Source organism: Lepidochelys kempii, chromosome 3 (genome assembly GCF_965140265.1).
Source record: "Lepidochelys kempii isolate rLepKem1 chromosome 3, rLepKem1.hap2, whole genome shotgun sequence".
Classification (NCBI taxonomy): domain Eukaryota; kingdom Metazoa; phylum Chordata; order Testudines; family Cheloniidae; genus Lepidochelys; species Lepidochelys kempii.
The window spans coordinates 35,350,149-35,370,180 of record NC_133258.1 but is presented as its reverse complement, the minus strand read 5'-3'; the positions used below and the strand labels follow the sequence as shown (position 1 = coordinate 35,370,180).

Below are 20,032 nucleotides of genomic sequence, written 5' to 3'. Positions count from 1 at the left end.
ATTCTGAATTTTATCCAGAATAGTCTTTAAGCACATGCTTAACTTTAAGCATGTGTGTAGTCTCCTTGGCTTCGGTGCAACTACTCCTGCATGTAAAGTTAGGCACACGTTAAGTGCTTTCCTGCCTCTCAGAGAGGAAGTGTGAATGGAACAGCAGTACCAGCAATAGTAGGTGAGCTACCTGTGGATTCTCTCCCAATAAGAAACAGATGAGGTTTGTTTAATGAACTCTTGTGCTTGCTGTCATTTTTCCAGGGATTGGGTCTATTTATTATCTAGAAACAGGGACTTTAAGAAAAACACCAAATATTGCAAGACTTGTGGTAAAATCACAAGAGTTGGTAATACTGAAATAGCCAACACATGGCCGTTTTTTCCAGTATTCTCCCACCTAAGTTTTTATCTAGTGCTAAGAGCTGGTGATCACCTGGAGGATACTTATTTATTTCATATTATAGAAGTGCTAAAAAAGCGTGTCCATCCACATGCTCTAAGCTATTAAGTGTTCCACTATCTAAAGAGCTCAGCCTGTTATTGGAGCAGTAAACTTTTTAGCTCCGTCTTTAACCTCTTTGTGGGCCTGATTTCGCACCATCAGAGACCATGTAGGTGTTAGATGACTATGTCCTTTAATTACTAAGTTATACTATAATTTTTAAGCACATTTGTACTGAGTTTTATAGTTTGTTATTCTTTTGTGACGCACAGGCATTAAGTAAAAGAGAGGCGTTTTCAATTTTTGGGTCGCCCAATAGGGAAGACTGTCAGTCAAAATCTTTACAGTAGTAACACTGTTAATGTTTGTTATATTCTGATGCTATTTAAGTAAGTGGTGGCTGAATTGAGAGTGTGTATGTAATCCCTTTGTAGTTTTTGCAGTATTTTTCTATTTATAATATCACTGTGATCTCGAACATTTCTGTAATTCCTTTTGTGCCCTCTATCTGTTTTATTTGTTGGACAAGTTAATTCTAAGATACTGTAACTACTATCTTTGGGTTTATAAGTGTTCAAAAATCAATGAATAAATAAATTAAATATGTAAGAAATGCTGTCCTCCTATTTCTGGCCTGATCAGAGGGAGGAAGTACTGGGAACTTTGTGAGAAAATCTCTACTCTAGTGATATTTGCAGCCCAATTTTGCAGAGCCAAAAGATTTTGATAATTCAAATAAACAATCAGATGTTTGGATACTTATCTAAAATAAACCCAAATGCTAAGCTGTTTGATGTTTCCATGTCACTAGACGTTGGTTAAGAATAAATTCATGTTACTTTCCTCATTGCTTTTGATTATTCTGCAAGTAGATTACCACCTGTATATCAGCATTTTATAAAGCATTGGGTAAGATTTAGATTAAACACAAATCACTAGAACAATTATAATCAGTCTTCCAAAGTAATTTAAACCACTTCCAAAGTAATTTAGTAATTTAGATATAGTATAAGCAAGAGGAAACTATTCTGTATAAGAGATTCTATGACTGACGATTAAATGTCATAAGCCAGCTTCTGTCTTTGAATGAATATAGGCCTCTACTGAAGTTATGAAAACATTGCATGCATAGCTGAGAGAGAATTTAGCCTTAAATTATGGTTCACAGGTGAATAATATAGTAGAAAGGATTAGCCTTCCACTTGAGTTTAAATCCTGATGACAGTTACAAATGGAAATGAGTTAGGTGACCTCATCAAAGTCTCCTTTTGTGCCCATTATGAAATGACTGTCCACCTCAACACAACCGACATTCTCCCCTCAGAAGATGGATTACTTGGTCAGGAGTGATCTGAATAATTTCATAGAGCCATGAGCCTGTGTGTTAGGCCCAAACTTCCAGGAGCACGAACTCCTCATAACAATTTAAATTAAAAAAATATAGTGAAGCAAACAATCAATCGATACAAATGCCCCCCAATCAATACAAATGCCCTCTCAGTGCAACCCAAGGTAGACGTTCGAAAGCATTTAAAATAAGAAATGGGGGGGAGAGGTCGGCAGGAGATAGGGGAGTAATGTTGGAAAGCACTGTCAAGCTAACTGGACTCTTAAAAATAAAAGGGGCCCTACAAGGCATTTTAATTTATCTGTAGTCTTAAGTAAACACCTGAAAATATACAGAATGTATCTGAACTTTTCTGCTACTACACTGCATAGATCTATAAATTAGGTTTCCTCAAAATGTTGTGGAATAGCTTGAACCTACAAGTTGCTGAGCACTCTAGGGGTGATCTGGTGAAGCATGTTACCACATGCTAATCTTAATGAATAATCTCATTAACTTCACTGGACTGGGGTCCAAATGCTCAGCAGTTTGCAGGATCAATGTCTAAGAGAGAGGTAATACTATCTCAAGAGATATTTTAATATTACCTACTGCTCATTAAAGTGCAATCTCCTTCATGTCTGATTCAATATTCACATGACTTTTCTGCTCCCTTAGGGGTGTTGCTGGCAGAATTCTGTACAAAAGCCCTGGTGAAAGATGTCTTGTGTAGACAATTATATATACACAAAGTTGCCATCTGATTCAAAAATATTTTCCAGTTCTACTTTAAAATGCATATATATTTTGACAAAAGTGAGGCTGATGGATGTCTTCAATTTCTCATCATGTTAGATGAAAGTTTATTTACATAGCTTATTGATACATTAGCACGGTAATTCAGTCTAAATTGTAAACCCCAATGAGAAGCTGCTTGGTAGTTTAAAGTGCAAAAATCATCACTCAGAGCCACATTTTTAAGCATGTGTGCATAAGTTGTGCCCACAAAAGGTACACGTGTGTATGGCACAGACAGATCATGCAGTTTTATGTGTTTTGCATGTGCAACTGCATATTTGACATGCCTTTGCACCTCACAGACGTATCTTGCTGGTACAACTCAAGTATGTCATATATATTTGCCCCGAAAGCTGTTGTGTAGAATTGTTGTATTTTAGAGACCGTGATCAGTTTTAAGAGCTGCTTTTTGACTTCCTATTATATCTCACCATTTGCCACTTGCATAATTTATTATTATTTATTTATTTGTATTGCTATACAATAATAATGGGTGATTTCAACTATCCTCATATTGACTGGGTAAATGTCACCTCAGGGTTTGATGCAGAAGTAAAATTTTTAGACACCATAAATGACTGCTTCTTGGAGCAGCTAGTTCTGGAACCCACAGAAGGAGAGGCAATTCCTGATTTAGTTGTAAGTGGAGCACAGGATTTGGTCCAAGAGGTAATGATAGCTGAACTGCTCAATAATAGTGACCATAATGTAATTACATTTAACATCCTTATGGAAGGAATAGTACCAAAAAAACCCCACCACGATAATATCGATCTTTAAAGAGAACTACCTAAAAATGAGGACGCTTGTTAGATGGAAATTAAAAGGAGCTGTCACCAGGGTTAAATGCCTGCAAGTAGTAAGGGGACTATTTAAAAACATGTTGATAGAGGCTCAAACTAAATGCATACCCCAAATCAGAAGAGACAATAAGAGGACCAAAAGAATAGCATCATGGCTAAACAGCAGAATAACGGAGACCATTTTTAGAGGCAAAAAGGCATCTTTTAAAATTTGGAAGTCAAATCCTAGTGAGGATAATAATAAGGTGCACAAACTCTAGCAGGTTAAGTGTAAAGACATAACAAGGCAGGCCAAGAAAGAATTTGAGACACAACTTGCTAAAGGCTAAAGATAATAAGAATTTTTTAAAGTACATTAGAATCAGGAAGCCTGCCAAAAGGGGAGTAAGGGCCTCTATGTGACCAAAGTATTAAAAGACAGCTTAAGGAATACAAGGTTACAGGGGTGCTGAGAGCCATTGAACCAAACTGTAAACCCTGTATATGATGGAAACCACTTCAAGCCAGGGGTGCGGGAGCACCCCTAGTTCCAGCACCTATGCAAGGTCATTGCAAAGAAGATAAATGAATTCTTTGCATCAGTCTTCACTGCAGAGAGTGTTGGGGAGATACCCACATCAGAGCTAGCCTTTCTGGGCAACATATCTGAAGTAGTGTCTCGCATTGTTGAATCAATGGAAGAAGTTTCAGAACAAACTGATAAATTAAACAGTAATAAGTCACCAGGAGCAGATGATATTCACCCAAGAATACCAAAGGAATTCAAAATACGAAATTTCAGAACTACTAACTGATACTTGTTGCTGAAACAAGCCTCCATACCAGATGGCTGAAGGTACCTGGCAAATTGGTAGAAGCTGTAGCAAAGAACAGACTTATCAGACAGGTTAACGTTTGTTGGGCAAGAGTCAACATGGCTTTTGTAAAGGGAAATCATGCCTCACAAATCTATTAAAATTCTCTGAGGGAGTCAACAAGCATGTGGATAAGGGTGAGCCAGTTGATACAGTGTGCTTGAATTTTCAGAAAACCATGGACTTATTGAATTCTTTTTTGAACCCAGTTATACTTTTGGCTATTTACAATGTCCCATGGCAATGAGTGACACAGGTTAATTGTGCGTTATGTGAAAAAGTACTTTCTCTTGTTTGTATTAAACCTGCAGCCTATTCATTTTATTGGATGCCCCTGGTTTTGGTATTGTGGGAAAGGTTAAATAACACTTCTATTATAAGACAAGAGCCAATGCATGAAGACAGACAGACAGGAGTACAAAGAAACGAGACAATATAGGTCAGCATGAGAGGCATGGTCTCACATCAGCAGCCTAACTTTTGTCAACCGTTTTTGTCATCATTTCAGCAAAGGAGAGCTGTAAAGAGAGATTTGCAGCTTTGCAGATTTTTATGGGGAGTTCTTTCCAAGCATGAAGGGCAGCATGGGAGAAAGCATGAAGGTGCTTGTTTGCAAATTTAACCAGTGGGTGATGGAGGCTGGCATCATAGGCCAGTCAGAGGCGGGAACTGACCTTTTGATAGAGAGAGATAATGAGTGGCGTGGGGATAGGGTGCAAAAGGTCTTTAAAGTACATACAGGTAGCTTATGTTTGATGTGATAGAGAAGAGGGAGCCAGTGGAGGGATACAAAGAGACGGATGACACGGTCAGAGTGACAGGCTAGGAAAATGATCTTTGCAGCAGCATTCGGAATGGAAATGAGCAGGGTAAGACTGCATTTGTCAAGGCCAGAAAGAAGGATGTTGTAATGATCAAGATACGAGTTAATGAGAGCCTGGATGAGAGTTTTAGCTGCTTGGATGGATAGGAAAGGTCGTCTCTTAAAGATATACCAAAAGAATCTGCAAGATTTAGACATAGCCTTGATGTGAGAACTTAGAGGTCTGAGCTGAAGATAACATCCAGGTTATGGGCCTGAATGACTGGCAGAATGGTTTACATAACTATCAGCCAGTAGCATCCCATAAAAGATGGATCCTGTTTTTTAATTTCATATATTCATAAAGTTTTAAGGCCAGAAGGGACCATTGGATCATCCAGTCTGGCGCAGGCCATTACATCTCATCCAGTTACCCTGCATTGATCTCAATAACTTGTATTTGACTAAAGCATAACTTCTGTGTTTGGCTAAAGCATTTTTTCCAGAAAGACATCCAGCCTTGATATGAAGAGATGAGAGATGGAGAATCTCCCTCTTCCCTGGTAGTTTGTTCCAATGGTTAATCAAACTCACTTTTTTTAAAAAAATTGTGCTAATATCTAATTTGAATTTATTTGGCTTCAGCTGCTAGCTATTGGTTCTTGTTCTGCCTTTGTCCACTAGAATGGTACCCAATATTTTCTTCCCTTGAAGGTACTTGTAAATTGTGATCAAGTCACCTCTGAGTCGTCTTTTTGATAACAGATTGAGCTCTTTATGTCTCTTGCTGTAAGGCATTTTCTCCCCCCCAAAATCATTTTTTTGGCTCTTGTCTGTGCACCATCTCCAGTTTTTCAATATCCTTATTAAAATGTGGATAGCAAAACTGGACACAGTATTCCAATGCTGGTCTCACCAATGCCATACACAGAGGTAAAAATCACCTTCCTACTCCTGCTTCATTACTCCCCCATTTATGCACCCCAGGGTGAGATTAGCCCCTTTTGCCACAGTATCACCCTGAGAGCTCATGTTGGGTTGCTTGTCAACTGTGACCCCTAAATCCCTTTCAGTCACTGCCTTCCAGAATACAGTCTCCCTTTCTGTTGTTATGGCCTGTATTCCTTGTTCCTTTGCATTTGGCTGTATTAAAATGCATTTGGTTTGAATGGGCTCAATAGTTCACTTCTAGTATTTTCTGCCTTCTCTTGCTCATGGGAAGGATCTCCAAGAAGATCAGTTGGCCTTTCCTCTTCCTTAGTTCACTTCCAAAATCCTGAAGTCTTCTATCATCTGTGGAGTTCCATGTGATGCTGAAGCATTTGTTTCAAAGTGTATCATCACCAGTAGACACTTGCAGATGACCGTTTGTACTGTTTGTCCAAATTTGTAGTTACCCCATCTCTTTTGGTCACTCCAGGGAGACAGCATGAGGACTGCATTCCCTCTGAGCTTCCATCCTCCCCAATTTCCTCATGCCTCTTTTGGATTGCTCTTTTGTGGTGTGCTAGAATGGACTCCACAGGTGGTCCCCAAACCATAGTTTGAGAACCAATGATGTAGAGGAATCTCTCTTTAAATTGTTTACTCCATAGGAAGAAATAATTACATGGAGAGAGGCTTTCCCATGGGGAAATTAAATGGTTATCCCACAAGGAGATTAAATCACAGAGAAAAAGAGTTATAAAGCAAGTTTGATGAAACCCTTGAATGACACTATAGTTTGCTACCAGCCAGTGAGTGTTTCTGTGAGATGGAACAAGCAAACTCCTGTAGGGGGAGAGAGACTGTAGAAAAAAATAAAATCCAAACAATTCTTTTAATGAGCACAGGATAATTAATATATGTTTCCTGGGTTTGAGATAAACAAACTCTTATTTCTGAGTAGAACACATAGGCTTCATTTTACTGGTTATTATTGATAAGTAGTCTCTTCTGTGTGCATAAAAGGATGTGAAGTCACAAGAAGCAAATTAGTTGTGTTTATATATCATGTTATATTTATGGGCTGAATACATGTCTGTTTCATTTCAGATACAGCTGTTTGAAATGAATTATTAAGGACCCCTAGGACTGGGTGTTCAAACCTCTGATATAATCCTTTTATTATAACCCCCAGTCTTCCTGTAACCAATTCATATCTGAGTGAGCCATTTTGAATCAGGCCAGTTAGCCTTTAAGACCTCAACCAACCACAGATGCATCCAAGGAAGGTGGAATCTGAGCTTCCTACCCCAGCATAATGCATCTACTGGTAGCTAGTTGTGTGAAACTTCCGCCCAGGGTAATAAGGAGGTTTCTTCCTGACCCTATGGAGACTAGGTTTTACCTGGAAGCATGCTATTTGATTGTTGTTATCTTAAAATTATATTTTTAGTTATAAAAGTATCTAGGCTTTAAAAAAAAATCCAGCCAAAATATGTGACTGTGATCTGCAGCAAAGAATTCCACAGGTTGATAATCTGTTGGGCCAGATCCTCAGCTGGCATAAATTGTCATAGCTCTAGTGACTTCAACTAAACTATGACAATTTATAAGCTGAAGATCTGGCCTATTGTGTATAGTAATATTTCCTTGAATTCATCTCATTGAATGAATGGTTCTTTCATTTTGGGACAATGCATAAAATATGTTGCACAGTTTAAAATAAGACTAGATTTCCTTTGAGAAGAAGGCCACATAGAATTTTTAGTGGAAACAGTTATAGACCAAGCTGCTAAATGCTGGGCGAAATTGTCTCCCCTGCTCTAGTCCACTTATGCAGACTCATCGGGCAATTGGGACTGAAAGCTCTTGGAGCTCCTTAGCTGGTGTATAGCTGGCATAGCTAGTTGCTACGCCATTCCCTGTGGAGTCCCTAGTATAGAGGGCTTACTGGTACGAGGAGGGTGTATGGCCAGAATGTGGCTCTCGCATGTCTGTGTGGGATGAGTGGGAGGGCATAGCCAGTGGGCATACACTGAGCAGTAGGATCAGAGTGCTCTTTTGAGCCCTCCTTCCACCATGCCTGATGGTGGGATGTGCAGCAAAAAACCAAGGCTACTCCCTTTTAATGCTGTTTACAAGTCAGGTCAGGAACATTTCCTGGAAAGCCTACTTGAAACAAGTCATCTGACACAGCAGGTATTCACCAGATCCAGATTATCCCCCGCTTCCCTCCCCCCAAGGATGAATGATCTTGCTGGCTTCAGAGTTACTACGCTACAGGCAAAGAGCAACTTCCAGCTCAGACAAACTAAGTATATATGGCACATGTATATCCACTTGGATTTGTTTAGAAGAGCTGTGGCTTACTAACCATGGGTGGCATGGTTTAAGCCAAAGCTTCAGTAATGTGCAGTAATTAGCAATTGTTGTCAGATCCTGGTCCTCCTAGCACTGAAAATGTTTTGGCTGCTAGTGTAGACAGGGCCAAACCATTTTCAATATTCATTACAGAAAGCATTCTAGACACTGGGTAGCAGGAGATATCTCCCATGCTTTCGAATAGTGGGTTTTGAAGTCTGTTGACACTGTCTATACCAACAGGATAACAATTTCCCATATTGGTTGAAGGGTGTGAAGGAGAAGAGCCACACTTGAGACTTCTTGGTCACTTTCCTACCTTAGACACATATGGTGGACCAAATTCCACTTTTGACTAGTGATGGTAGAATGTGGACATTGATTCCAGCCAGTCGATCGTAACATCACTTTTGATTAAAACTACTTCTGTGATAAATGACATGACAGATACCTTCTGGGGAAGAGTTCAGATAAATGATACCAAGACCCACTCTATAATGACTCGTTGGTCAGATAACAGTGGTTTCTCTTCTTCAGCTTACTTTGTGTGATGTATGAGGATAAAGCATGACACATACCTCCTACAATGCACTTGTTTTCCATGAGCTATCTGAATATTCTGTTATATGGTACAACCAAGGTAAAAGGGGTCAAAGTCAGATGAAGAAAGTGAATCAAACCCTTTTCTATTGGATTTCTGTGTATACACAATGGAAAGCCAGGACAAACACTGAAAGAAGAGGGTAAATTATGGCAACTTTGACAATTTATGTCAGCTTTTGTAATGTGCCTATTTATCCTTTATTCATTAAAAATTGCTGAGGAAGATAATTTTCAAGTGGCTCATTTACCACAACTCCACTGTAAAGTACTGCATGGTATCTTCATTAAAATTAATAACACTTTACATTCCTGCTGTGAATTACTTAGACTGTGTGTGTGTGCGCGTGCGTGCCCCTAGAGGGCAAACATAAGGCTTTCACTATTTCTCATTATAATACTATTGAGATGTTTAGAGTATAGAGAAAAGAATAAGTATGCAACTGCCTTCCACTGAATTTACAGAACGCAAAGACTAAATTCTGCTCTTAGTTATTTTGTTGCTACTCCATTAGATCAGAGCTTCACAACCTTTCCAGACTACTTTACCCCTTTCAGGAGTTTGATTTGTCTTGCGTACCCCACGTTTCACCTCACTTAAAATCTACTTGCTTACAAAATCAGACCTAAAAATACAGAAGTGTCACAGCATGCTATTACTGAAAAATGGCTTACATTCTCATTTTTACCATATAATTATAAAATAAATCAATTGGAATATAAATATTGTACTTACATTTCAGTGTATAGTATATAGAGCAGTATAAACTAGTCATTGTATGAAATTTTAGTTTGTACTGGCTTCCCTAGTGCTTTTTATGTAGCCTGTTGTAAAACTAGGCAAATATCTAGCTGAGTGGCTGTACCCCCTGGAATACCTCTGCGTATCTCCAGAGGTACGTGTACCCATGGTTGAGAACCACTGCATTAGACGAATTGACTCATTATGCTTGAAGACCTGTAAATCTCTTAAATTCCGTAATAGATTCAGCCTTTTGGTCCACAAGTTTTTCTGGAAACTCCCTTTATTTTCAACAATACATGGGCATGACAAATTATCTGAGTGGAGTCATACAAAACCTTTTTTTATGGCTTTCAGTCAAATTCTATTTTCATTTACACCTGTGCAGTCCCAGTGAAGTCAACTGCACTGAGAAGATTAAATGTGCTTCTGTGTTATTTATGTAGCAGGCCATGGATGAGGAAAGAGCTGGACTCCTGGAATTTGACAAACCTTGGTGATCATTCATTGTAATTGCAAAGAAAATTTCCTACAACATTTTCTGCTGCCTGCCATAGAAAATGATACTGAAGTGCTGCTGGGGGTCTGAATAAAGCAGACAATGTTTTTAACTTGTGTCTTTGATCTTTTTGTTATGTTTAGGAGAAATGGGGGACAAAGGACAGAAAGGCAGTATGGGTCGACATGGAAAAATTGGTCCCATCGGTTCAAAAGGTATATTTGATTCAATCTTTTTTTCTCCCATGGTGTCTCAACTGAATAATCAAGGGCCATTCATCTTTGAGATGAGTCCAGTTCATAATTAAAATTACTCAGATTGTCTCAGGGCTTACCACAATTGTCATAAATATAAAGGGAAGGGTAAGCACCTTTAAAATCCCTCCTGGCCAGAGGAAAAACCCTTTCACCTGTAAAGGGTTAAGAAGCTAGGATAACTTCTCTGGCAACTGACCAAAATGACCAATGAGGAGACAAGATACTTTCAAAAGCTGGGGGGAGGGAAAAACAAAGCCTTTCTCTCTGTCTGTGTCATGCTTTTGCCGGGGACAGAACAGGAATGGAGTCTTAGAACTTAGTAAGTAATCTAGCTAGATATGTGTTAGATTCTGTTTGTTTAAATGGCTGAGAAAATAAGCTGTGCTGAATGGAATGGATATTTCTGTTTTTGTGTCTTTTTGTAACTTAAGGTTTTGCCTAGAGGGATTCTCTATGTTTTGAATATAATTACCCTGTAAGGTATTCACCATCCTGATTTTACAGAGGTGATTCTTTTTATGTTTTCTTCTATTAAAATTCTTTTAAGAAACTGAATGCTTTTTCATTATTCTTAAGATCCAAGGGTTTGGGTCTGTGTTCACCTATGCAAATTGGTGAGGATTTTTATCAAACCTTCCCCAGGGAAGGGGGTGTAACATTTGAGAGGATTCTGGGGGGAAAGACGTTTCCAAATGGACTCGTTCCCAGTAACTGGTGTTAGATGTTTGGTGGTGGCAGCAAAAGTTCAAAGGAAAAAGGAAAATAGTTTGTACCTTGGGGAAGTTTAACCTAAGTGGGTAAAAGTAAGCTTAGGAGGTTTTCATGCAGGTCCCCACATCTGTACCCTAGAGTTCAGAGTGGGGAAGGAACCTTGACACAATAGATAGCAAGTCCTATAATTAAATCACATTCTAGTCAATCAAATGATGGAGATCTCTGGACTAGTTATCTTATACCCTGACACACAGCAGAATCAAGAGGTCTCAGAAAGCTGACTTTTGGGTAGATTAAAGAGTTTTTAAGTTACATCAACCTCCAAGTATAGGTATTTAAAGGAGAGCGGGTGGGAAGTAGGATTGTACTTTGGTAGGCACAGATTCAGGAGCCATGAGGTCTGAATTCCTTGGACTTCCCACTTCTTCTGTGACATTGGTCAAATCATTTTGAACAGCATTTTCAATGAAGTTGTCTAATTTTAGGCTTCTAAATCAAAATTTAGGTACCTAAATAAAAGTGGCCTGATTTTCAGAAGTGCTACTTCCTTACAGGTTCCATGGAAGTCATTGCTCTGTATAGTGCCTAAGCAAGTGCTGGCACAAATAACAGGAAATGGAACAGAATGAAACTAGTCATGATGTTTGTCCCTGAATCCCAGCTACACAGTTTGAGCCTGTCTTGATGATGAACTGACTGGGACAACAAATCCAGATTCTCCATCGTTTGGGGCCTATCTCTACATTATGCATTTGTTTTTTGCCTTAAATCTTAGTCATTAACACAAAAACCCTGTTTAGAAACTTCCTGTTAATGAAATTGGTGACCCAATCTGTTTGTTGAGCAGCAAAATTGATGATATTTTTCATTTTTTAGGTGAAAAGGGAGATAATGGGGATATAGGGCCACCTGGTCCTAATGGAGACCCAGGTAAACCATGATAGATCTTCAAAGTGTATAGTTTTTTAAAAAAATGTATAAATTATGTATAGTACACATTTCTTTTAAAAATGCTGAAGAATGCTGTTGGAAGTAAAAATTTTGAATAACCTCTTCTGATTTATGCATTGTAATTTGGATTATACTGCACATCTACAGGGTACTTTTACAAAAAATTTGTTGAGGATGCAATGGCTGCTGGGAGTTGTACTGTAATTCCTTCTGGGGGGTGGACAATTGCTTGAAAGAATGCTCAATAGTTCCCCACTAACTCAATGTGGATTTAGTTATTCCAGAAAGCTAATGGGAGCAGGAATGCAACTTGTTCCCAGTCATTCACCACTGTGTAAAAAGACATCTCTGGAGATCCTACTTAGGCCCTGATTCTGCACTGAGAACCTTGTGGGGGACCCCTGCACCTTCATTGACTTCAGTGGGACATCTCATGGGCACAAAGCTGGGCTGTGTATGTGATTCTTAGTGCATGAACAGGGCCTAAGGAGCAATTTAGGGACTTCATGCCAGTGTCTACAAGGCCAACAGGCTTAGGCTTTGCAGAATTTATTGGCAGGGTAGGAGGGCATATTTTCATCCACAGCTGTTGTTCTCAAACTGCAGGGGCAGGTGCCCTGAGACGGGAGTGGGGTGCGGAATGTATTCTGGGGGGCATGAAAAGCTTTTGGGGGAAAAGAACTTACTGCACACATTTTATCCCCAGCAATGAATAAATAACTAAGCAGATTCCTCCAGACACATCAGGTCCTCAGATGGCACTGTGCATTTTCATGGATTTCTGCTAAGCTTGCCTAGCATTATTCAAAGTCATCGCCCTCTGTACTTTAATCCATTCTTTGCTGTGACGTGGTGTGTACATTTAATTGTAAGCATCGACCACAATTGCAGTTTTTCTTTTGCTCTTATTACAGTGGATCATTGGCTCTGTTTGAATCAATGCCTTGCTGTTTTTAATGTTTAATGAGAGTTGCATGTTGATTTTTTTTTTATGGGTATATGTACTTGTGTGTTGCGGGGTGGGGGGCTGTAAACTACTACAAGCACAAAAAAGGGGACACAATCAAATACATTTGAGAACCACTGATCTACAGAACTCACCTTATTTTGGTTTTCAAGAATACTGTGATTTTTGCCAGCTATGCTGGTGGAGAGAAGCTGTTTTGCAAAGCCCTTCTACACATTGTTTGAGAATCTGAAAAACCACTGGATGATCAACAGGAACACAATATCTTGTTAGGAGTATGAAAAGCTTAGGGCCAGTCTAAACATAAAATATTGCAGCAGCACATCTGTACCAGTGCAGCTGCGTCAGTGAAGATGCTGCTGTACTGATGGGAGAGCTTCTCCTATCGGCGCAGTTAATCCATCTCCATGAGAGGCAATAACTATGTTGACAGGAGAAGCCCACCCCTTGACATAGTGCTGTCTATGTAGGGGAGCTAAGTCAGTATAACTGCATCGCTCAGGGGTGTGAATTTTTCACACCCCTGAGTGACATAGTTATACCAATGTAAGTTTGTAGCGTAGACCTGGCCTTAGACTCAGAAGATGGAAAATAATAGACTATCGGTGCTTTTAGGACAAAAATGCAGCCCCTCCCCTGCATTCTAATATCTTTAATAGATTTTATCTTAGATAATGGAAATGTAAAAATGGAAATGTTGTTTGCATTAATTATGTGTTTGTTAACCACATTGTTACATTTGTATCATTCAGTGGTTGCTATTAGGCAGTGAGTAATGAACAATCAATGTTTACTAAAACATCTGCTCTTATGGGAAGGTTAGGAAGGAGCAAGGCTATGCAGTGCCTTGTTATGTGAGGAGAAGAGTCTTAGGGATGGATAGTGACTTGGACTGTGCCCATTCAAAAGGAGAAGGAACCCCCTTTCACTCCTACATTTGCTACTTAGACCCTGGGTCCAGGCATACAGCAGTAAGCAGCAAAGGGCCTGCAAAGTACTTTAGCACATGTGTAAGTTCAAAATGTTTTTAAGAGGTTTGCTGAAGTGGCATGGATTTAGACAGGTGTTTAAAAGCTTTGTTGAGTCAGGGGCTTAGTATGTGCTAGCTACACTAGCCTAGGAATAGCTGCAGGAGACACATTTCTGTGTCGCATTTCCTTCCCTGCTTTCTCCTTGCTCCATTGGGGGTTAGTAATTTACAGCTGATCTACACTATTCAAATTTCAGAGTGGTAGCTGTGTTAGTTTGTATCAGCAAAAACGATGAGGAGTCCTTGAGGCACCACAGAGACTAACAAATTTTATTTGGGCATAAGCTTTCGTAGGCTAGAACCCACTTCATCAGATGCATGGAGTGGAAAATACAGTAACAGGTATGTATACATAGTACATGAAAAGATGGGAGTTGCCTTACCAAGTGGGGGGGTCAGTCTAACAAGACAATTCAATTAACAGTAGATTACCAAGGGAGGAAAAATCACTTTAGTAGTGGTAACGAGGGTGGCCCATTTCAAACAGTTGACAAGAAGGTGTGAGTAAAAGTATGGGGAAATTAGTTTTTGTAAGACCCATCCACTCCTTGTCTTTATTCAGGCCTAATTTGATGGTGTCCAGTTTGAAAATTAATTCCAGTTCTGCAGTTTCACATTGGAGTCTATTTTTGAAGGATTTTTTTTGAAGAATTGCCACTTTTAAGAGTGTTATTGAGTGACCAGGGAGATTGAAGTGTTCTCCTACTGATTTTTGAATGTTATAATTCCTGATGTCAGATTTGTGTCCATTTATTCTTTTGTATAGAGACTGTCCGGTTTGGCCAATGTACATGGCAAAGGGGCATTGCTGGCACATGATGGCATATATCCCATTGGTAGATGTGCAGGTTAATGAGCCTCTGCAGTATCAGTGCGCCAGCAGCCTAACTCTTGTTGAATTTTTGTGTAGGCATTGTGGCAAAGAGGAGTTATAAGGAGGGTTTTGAAGATTAACAATGAAGTGGCTTTGTGGATATTTACAGGGAGCTCCTCCCACCTGTGATGGGCAGAACTGGAGAAAGCACAAAAGTGCTTGTTTGAAAATTTAACAAATGGGCCATAGAGGCTGACATTACAGGCAGATCTGGGGCAGGATACTGAATGAGAGCTGATAGGTGGGGGTGGGATCAGACAGTTAAGTAGATAAACTGGATATTAGCATGTTTAAATACAGGTTTGAATACCCATATGCAGAACTGGGTGCCTTACCTGAAACCTAGTTTTCAAAACTGGGCTCACAGAAGTTACCTTTTTAATAATCTCATTAAAATTGCTTTTTTCAGACCAATGTAAATTTGGGATAATGGGCAGAATTCTAGAGTCTTAAGTCTTTTATTGGAAGAACTATAACAAACAAACACTTTTGAAATGGCCAGAACTGTCTTTTAGGGCTAATTCTGAGCATTACATAATAGGAGCAACATCTGCCTCTGATCTGTTGTGCAGATAGATCCCTCATGCAGAGCAAATGCAGAATATACCATACAGATTTCCTGTGTGGAAAAGAGATCTGCATTGAAGATGGAAGAGGAGATTTTTGCCTTATATATGCATCACTGAGAACTAAGAAGTTTAAAGACGTCCTATTTTTGTTCCTAGTGGACCGGTGTCTGCCACATGTTTGGCACTAATTGGCACCATCATTTGGGATCTCCTCAGAGAGGCCAAGGATTGAGGTAGCATAGAAAGTGAAGTGAACTGAACTCCTATAGGTAGACCCACAGGTCAGAGTGAAGGATGTTGGTGGGTCAACATGGGGAAGTTTGCACAGTTGCTGCCTATTATTTGGACAGAGAATTTCACTCTCTGGGGTCATCAGGCTAGCCCCTTTTGTGAGCAATACAGTCACATAAATATATTTCACAAAACATTTTTATTTATGATTGTATATACAATTTAACAGCAAGCACCCCCCGATCTCTGCAGGCATCCCTTGTGAATGCAGCCAGCTAAGGAAGGCTATTGGTGAAATGGATATCCAAGTGGCCCAGCTGACAACTGAATTAAAATTCATAAAAAATGGTATGTTTATTTTGTATGTTTCTCCCTTTCCAAGTGCCCTATTTTTTTTTAATGATGAAGCTGCTCTTAAAGAATATGGCCATTTCATATTTGATTTGTGTATCTATTTTTGTGGTGTGCATTAAGTTGGTTTATAGAAATGCGAGTGCTCACTTTTCAGCACTGCCCTCCCCCGCAGCTGTCGCTGGTGTGCGTGAGACAGATAATAAGATATACCTACTGGTGAAAGAAGAGAAAAGATATATGGATGCCCAGCTCTACTGCCATGGAAGAGGAGGAACACTGAGCATGCCCAAGGATGAGAATACAAATAGTCTGATTGCTTCTTACATCAATCAAGCAGGGCTCACCAGAGTTTTCATTGGGATCAATGACCTGGAAAAAGAGGGCAATTTTGTGTATTCTGATCGATCACCCATGCAGACCTTCAACAAATGGCGCAGCGGCGAACCCAATAATGCCTATGATGAGGAGGACTGTGTGGAAATGGTGGCCTCCGGTGGATGGAATGACGTTGCCTGTCACATTACAATGTATTTTGTTTGTGAATTTGACAAAGAAAATGTGTGAGGATGTCTGCTCCCCCGTTTGAAGCAGATTGTATCACTTACCCCTTGTTTATAAAGTACTAGTTATATTTTACAAGTATATAACATCAGTGTTGTACAGCTGTAAATATAATTAGGTATTTCAAATATCAATATTTACCCTTCAGAAGGGAAGATCAGAGTTAAATAAGACATAGTTTGTCTTGCCCTAAGAAAATATGTATTTAGATAAGGTCTATATTCTGCCCTCCCTGCAATTAATGAATGAGGTTGCATGACAGCAATGGAGGGCAGAATTTGGCTCTATGTTGTTATAATGTTGTTTCTGAAGACGTAGATTCTTGATATTGTTTTATCTTAACAACATTTTTAATTGTTAATGTTAATTGCTCATATTGGTTTACAAAGATGACATTTCTGGCTATTTCAAGCCATAAGGAAAAGTTTTTGTATACCCCAGCTACTTAGTACAACTATTGCAGTAGGGTTCTGAATGGACAGGCTTTGTACCTGTTTCTGTGACACATGCACAAGCCAACTAACCCATCAGTTCTACCATTTTTGTAACATCTTTTTATTAAACTGTTTGCAAGTAACAACACAGAGACTCACTTCAGTGAGCGAACCCATTTACACTGCCTTGGGGAGTCGAAATGGCTTATAATTCAGTACTAGAAGGAGATAAGTCAACTTTGTGTTTCTTCAGAAAATGCAGTGCCAGGTTCTGTCTGTCTTACACGTTGTTTAACTGAGGGTGGGATAAAAGAATTTGCCAAAGTAAGCCAGTACTCTAAAGTTGTATTTGAGCTCTGCTGGAACACTCTTGGATGGCATTCCAGCACCTTTTTGGAAAGCTGGAATGGCATTTTATGGCCCTTCAGATACCTGCATTCTGGCACTTCTCGAGCGCAGCACTCGCTAGTCTATTTTTGCTTCAGATATTCGCGATTGATATTTTTGGTTACAAAACACAAGGAGGGCTTCCTGAGTACATCATGAGTCTCACAAAACCTTTGTTGTCCAACAGTTCCTTTCACTGGGACAAATACTGAAGTCTTCACTTAGCTTTCACTCAGTCCTTAACTTGATGTCAGCGGAAGATTGGCCTCAGTAAAGACTCTCTAAAAAGGGCCAAATTCTCTGCAGGCATAAATGAGCACAGCTCCATTGACTTCAACGGATTTCATTCATTTGTCCCAGCAGAGAATTTATCTCTGAGTAAGGACTTCAGGAATTGGTCCCTTATTTTGTTCCTGTGATTGCTACTCTTCATGGCTATGTCTTCTCTTAAATAAAATCTTATTTATTTTTTTTAAAAATCAGTACATCTATAGGGATATAGTTCTAAAGGAATGCAGTAAGTCATTTTGCCCCACTTATTTGTGTATCCAATTCACAACTGCATGTGACTGAAAAATATGGTATATTTTTGAAGGGTATAACTGGACAAAAAGAGTGATGAATATTGGATATTTGTAGTGGCCTGTTGCAATTCCTCTCATCTTTTAGTCAACTACTCTACATATGAAGGTCACTGGGAAACCTCTGTCGATTGTGTTTTTCAGACAGTGTGTGCTTTCAATGTTTTAAATAATTTTTAAGGGTAAATAACACTAAATATGAAACGATCACAAAGCATGTCTGATCAATCTGGAAGAAATATCTAGAAGAAACTCAAAACAGGCTTGCTGTGTGATTTCAGGTAGCCTCCACGTATTAGGCAAGACCAAATTAATAAGTTACTGTACAGTGGTACAGTTAATGGAAGACTACTGACCATAGGACTTTTGCTCAGTTCCTCAAAGCATGACAACATTTGAAATTACATGTTAATTTTATTCTCAAGGAAATAAACAGTTTCATCCTGGCATGCTAACTGTTGTGAAGTTGAACCTGTTATATATAAAGGTTTACTCATGAACTCCTAAAACTGGTAGAATATTATTCTAATATATGAAAACCATGCAGACCATAGTGCTACAGAGACATAACCCGAATGAACAATTCAGATGGTGACTGGTTCTGCTTGCCAGTGTTTCTTTCTGGTACAGGTAAAGTATGGCTCATGTGTGTTTGGCTTTTCCAGGGCTTTAACTGAGATCTCAGATAATCTTGGTGTGGTTGTACACTTACATGCAAAGGTTCTTATTCTACAAAATCTGAGAAGGACTACAAATGTATCCCTGTGGGTCAGTTTGCACCCAGGGAATATTCCCTTTGAATTTTGTAATGGTTTGCCTCCTGATAATAAAACCCCTCCGAGGCTTTTAAACCACCAATATGGTGGGGTCAAGGCATTATAGCTGTATAGTAATAAATAAGGGCAATCTGAGCCTGGGTTCCTGCCTGCCTAGGATGGCACATAAAGACACTTTGTGTGCCTAAGCTGTCAGCTTTGCCCACTCTTTACCCATTTTTGCAAGATGCTGATGTGGTTGGTTGATTCTGCGTGTATGAATCTCTTTGCAGATTCCTTTGGATGAGGTAGAAAACAGGCCTGCAGGCCTAAAAGCCTTAGTTGAGCTGGGCAGCAGGCATGCAACATTTCACAGATTTATAGAGTGTTTCGTGAATAATCTGAATTTCTGATCAAATGGCTAATTAGTATTAAGCAGCAGAAAACCCATTTATTTTCCTCCATTTTTCATGGTACTTGTGTAACCCAGACACCTTCTGGGTGTGGTGGTCTGTCCCATCTAGTGGCACCGAGGCCAGAGAGAGATTAATGAGTCTGCTCTACAGCCTTAGCTAACAGCCAGTTGGCTTTGAGCTTATGCGGTAGAGCCTCATGCACTCCCGAGGCCCCAGGTTTGATTCCGCCTTCCAACGACTGGGGTTTGTCAGTGTTACACTTACACCATTTTTTCAACAGCTTTTGAAGTATGAAATAAAAGGGAAACCAACTGTATTGTTAAGGTCTTTCTATATCCTTGTTCACTATAGGTTGTCAGAGCCCTAACTCCACTGCGTGGGGAGGTAGGGCTCAACATTACTCAGTCCTCATTGCTGAGGATGGGTCTTTGGCTGTGCTGTGGGGAGTCACAACTCACTCTCTGTTCTGCTGTGAGGAAGGGGAACCTCTGCACTGTGCCTTGCGTGGGGCAGATTATAAAGCTACAGTCTAGCCCTGGGGTGGGCAAACTGTGGCCCATGGGCCGGATCTAGCCCACCAGCTGTTTTAAGCCAGCCCTCAAGCTCCTGCTGGGGAGCGCAGTCTGGAGCTTGCCCAGCTCCGCAGCTCCAACTGGGGAGCAGGGTCAGGGGCTGTTCCACACTGCTTCCGGAAGCAGTGGCATGGCCCTGCTCCTGCTCCTATATGTAGGGGCAGCCAGGGGGCTCTGCTCTGCACGCTGCCCCCACAGCTCCCATTGGCCGGGAACTATGGCCAATGGGAGCT

The 20,032-nt window shown here is 39.9% G+C and overlaps 1 protein-coding gene across 6 annotated transcripts in view; it reads left to right on the top strand.

Annotated features, from left to right (window-relative positions):
- COLEC11 (collectin subfamily member 11) overlaps positions 1 to 17,907 on the top strand; it is a 47,724-nt gene extending 29,817 nt beyond the window's left edge. For 5 of the 6 annotated variants that reach the window (XM_073336090.1, XM_073336089.1, XM_073336087.1 and 2 more), the window contains 4 exons: positions 10,290 to 10,361; positions 11,994 to 12,047; positions 15,992 to 16,087; positions 16,248 to 17,907. In XM_073336090.1, the coding sequence (XP_073192191.1) occupies positions 10,290 to 10,361; positions 11,994 to 12,047; positions 15,992 to 16,087; positions 16,248 to 16,657 (632 nt within the window). In that variant the 3' untranslated portion in view covers positions 16,658 to 17,907. The remainder of the gene's footprint in view (positions 1 to 10,289; positions 10,362 to 11,993; positions 12,048 to 15,991; positions 16,088 to 16,247) is intronic. The other variant, XM_073336091.1, reaches the window with a different exon arrangement.
- Positions 17,908 to 20,032: the final 2,125 nt, after the last annotated feature.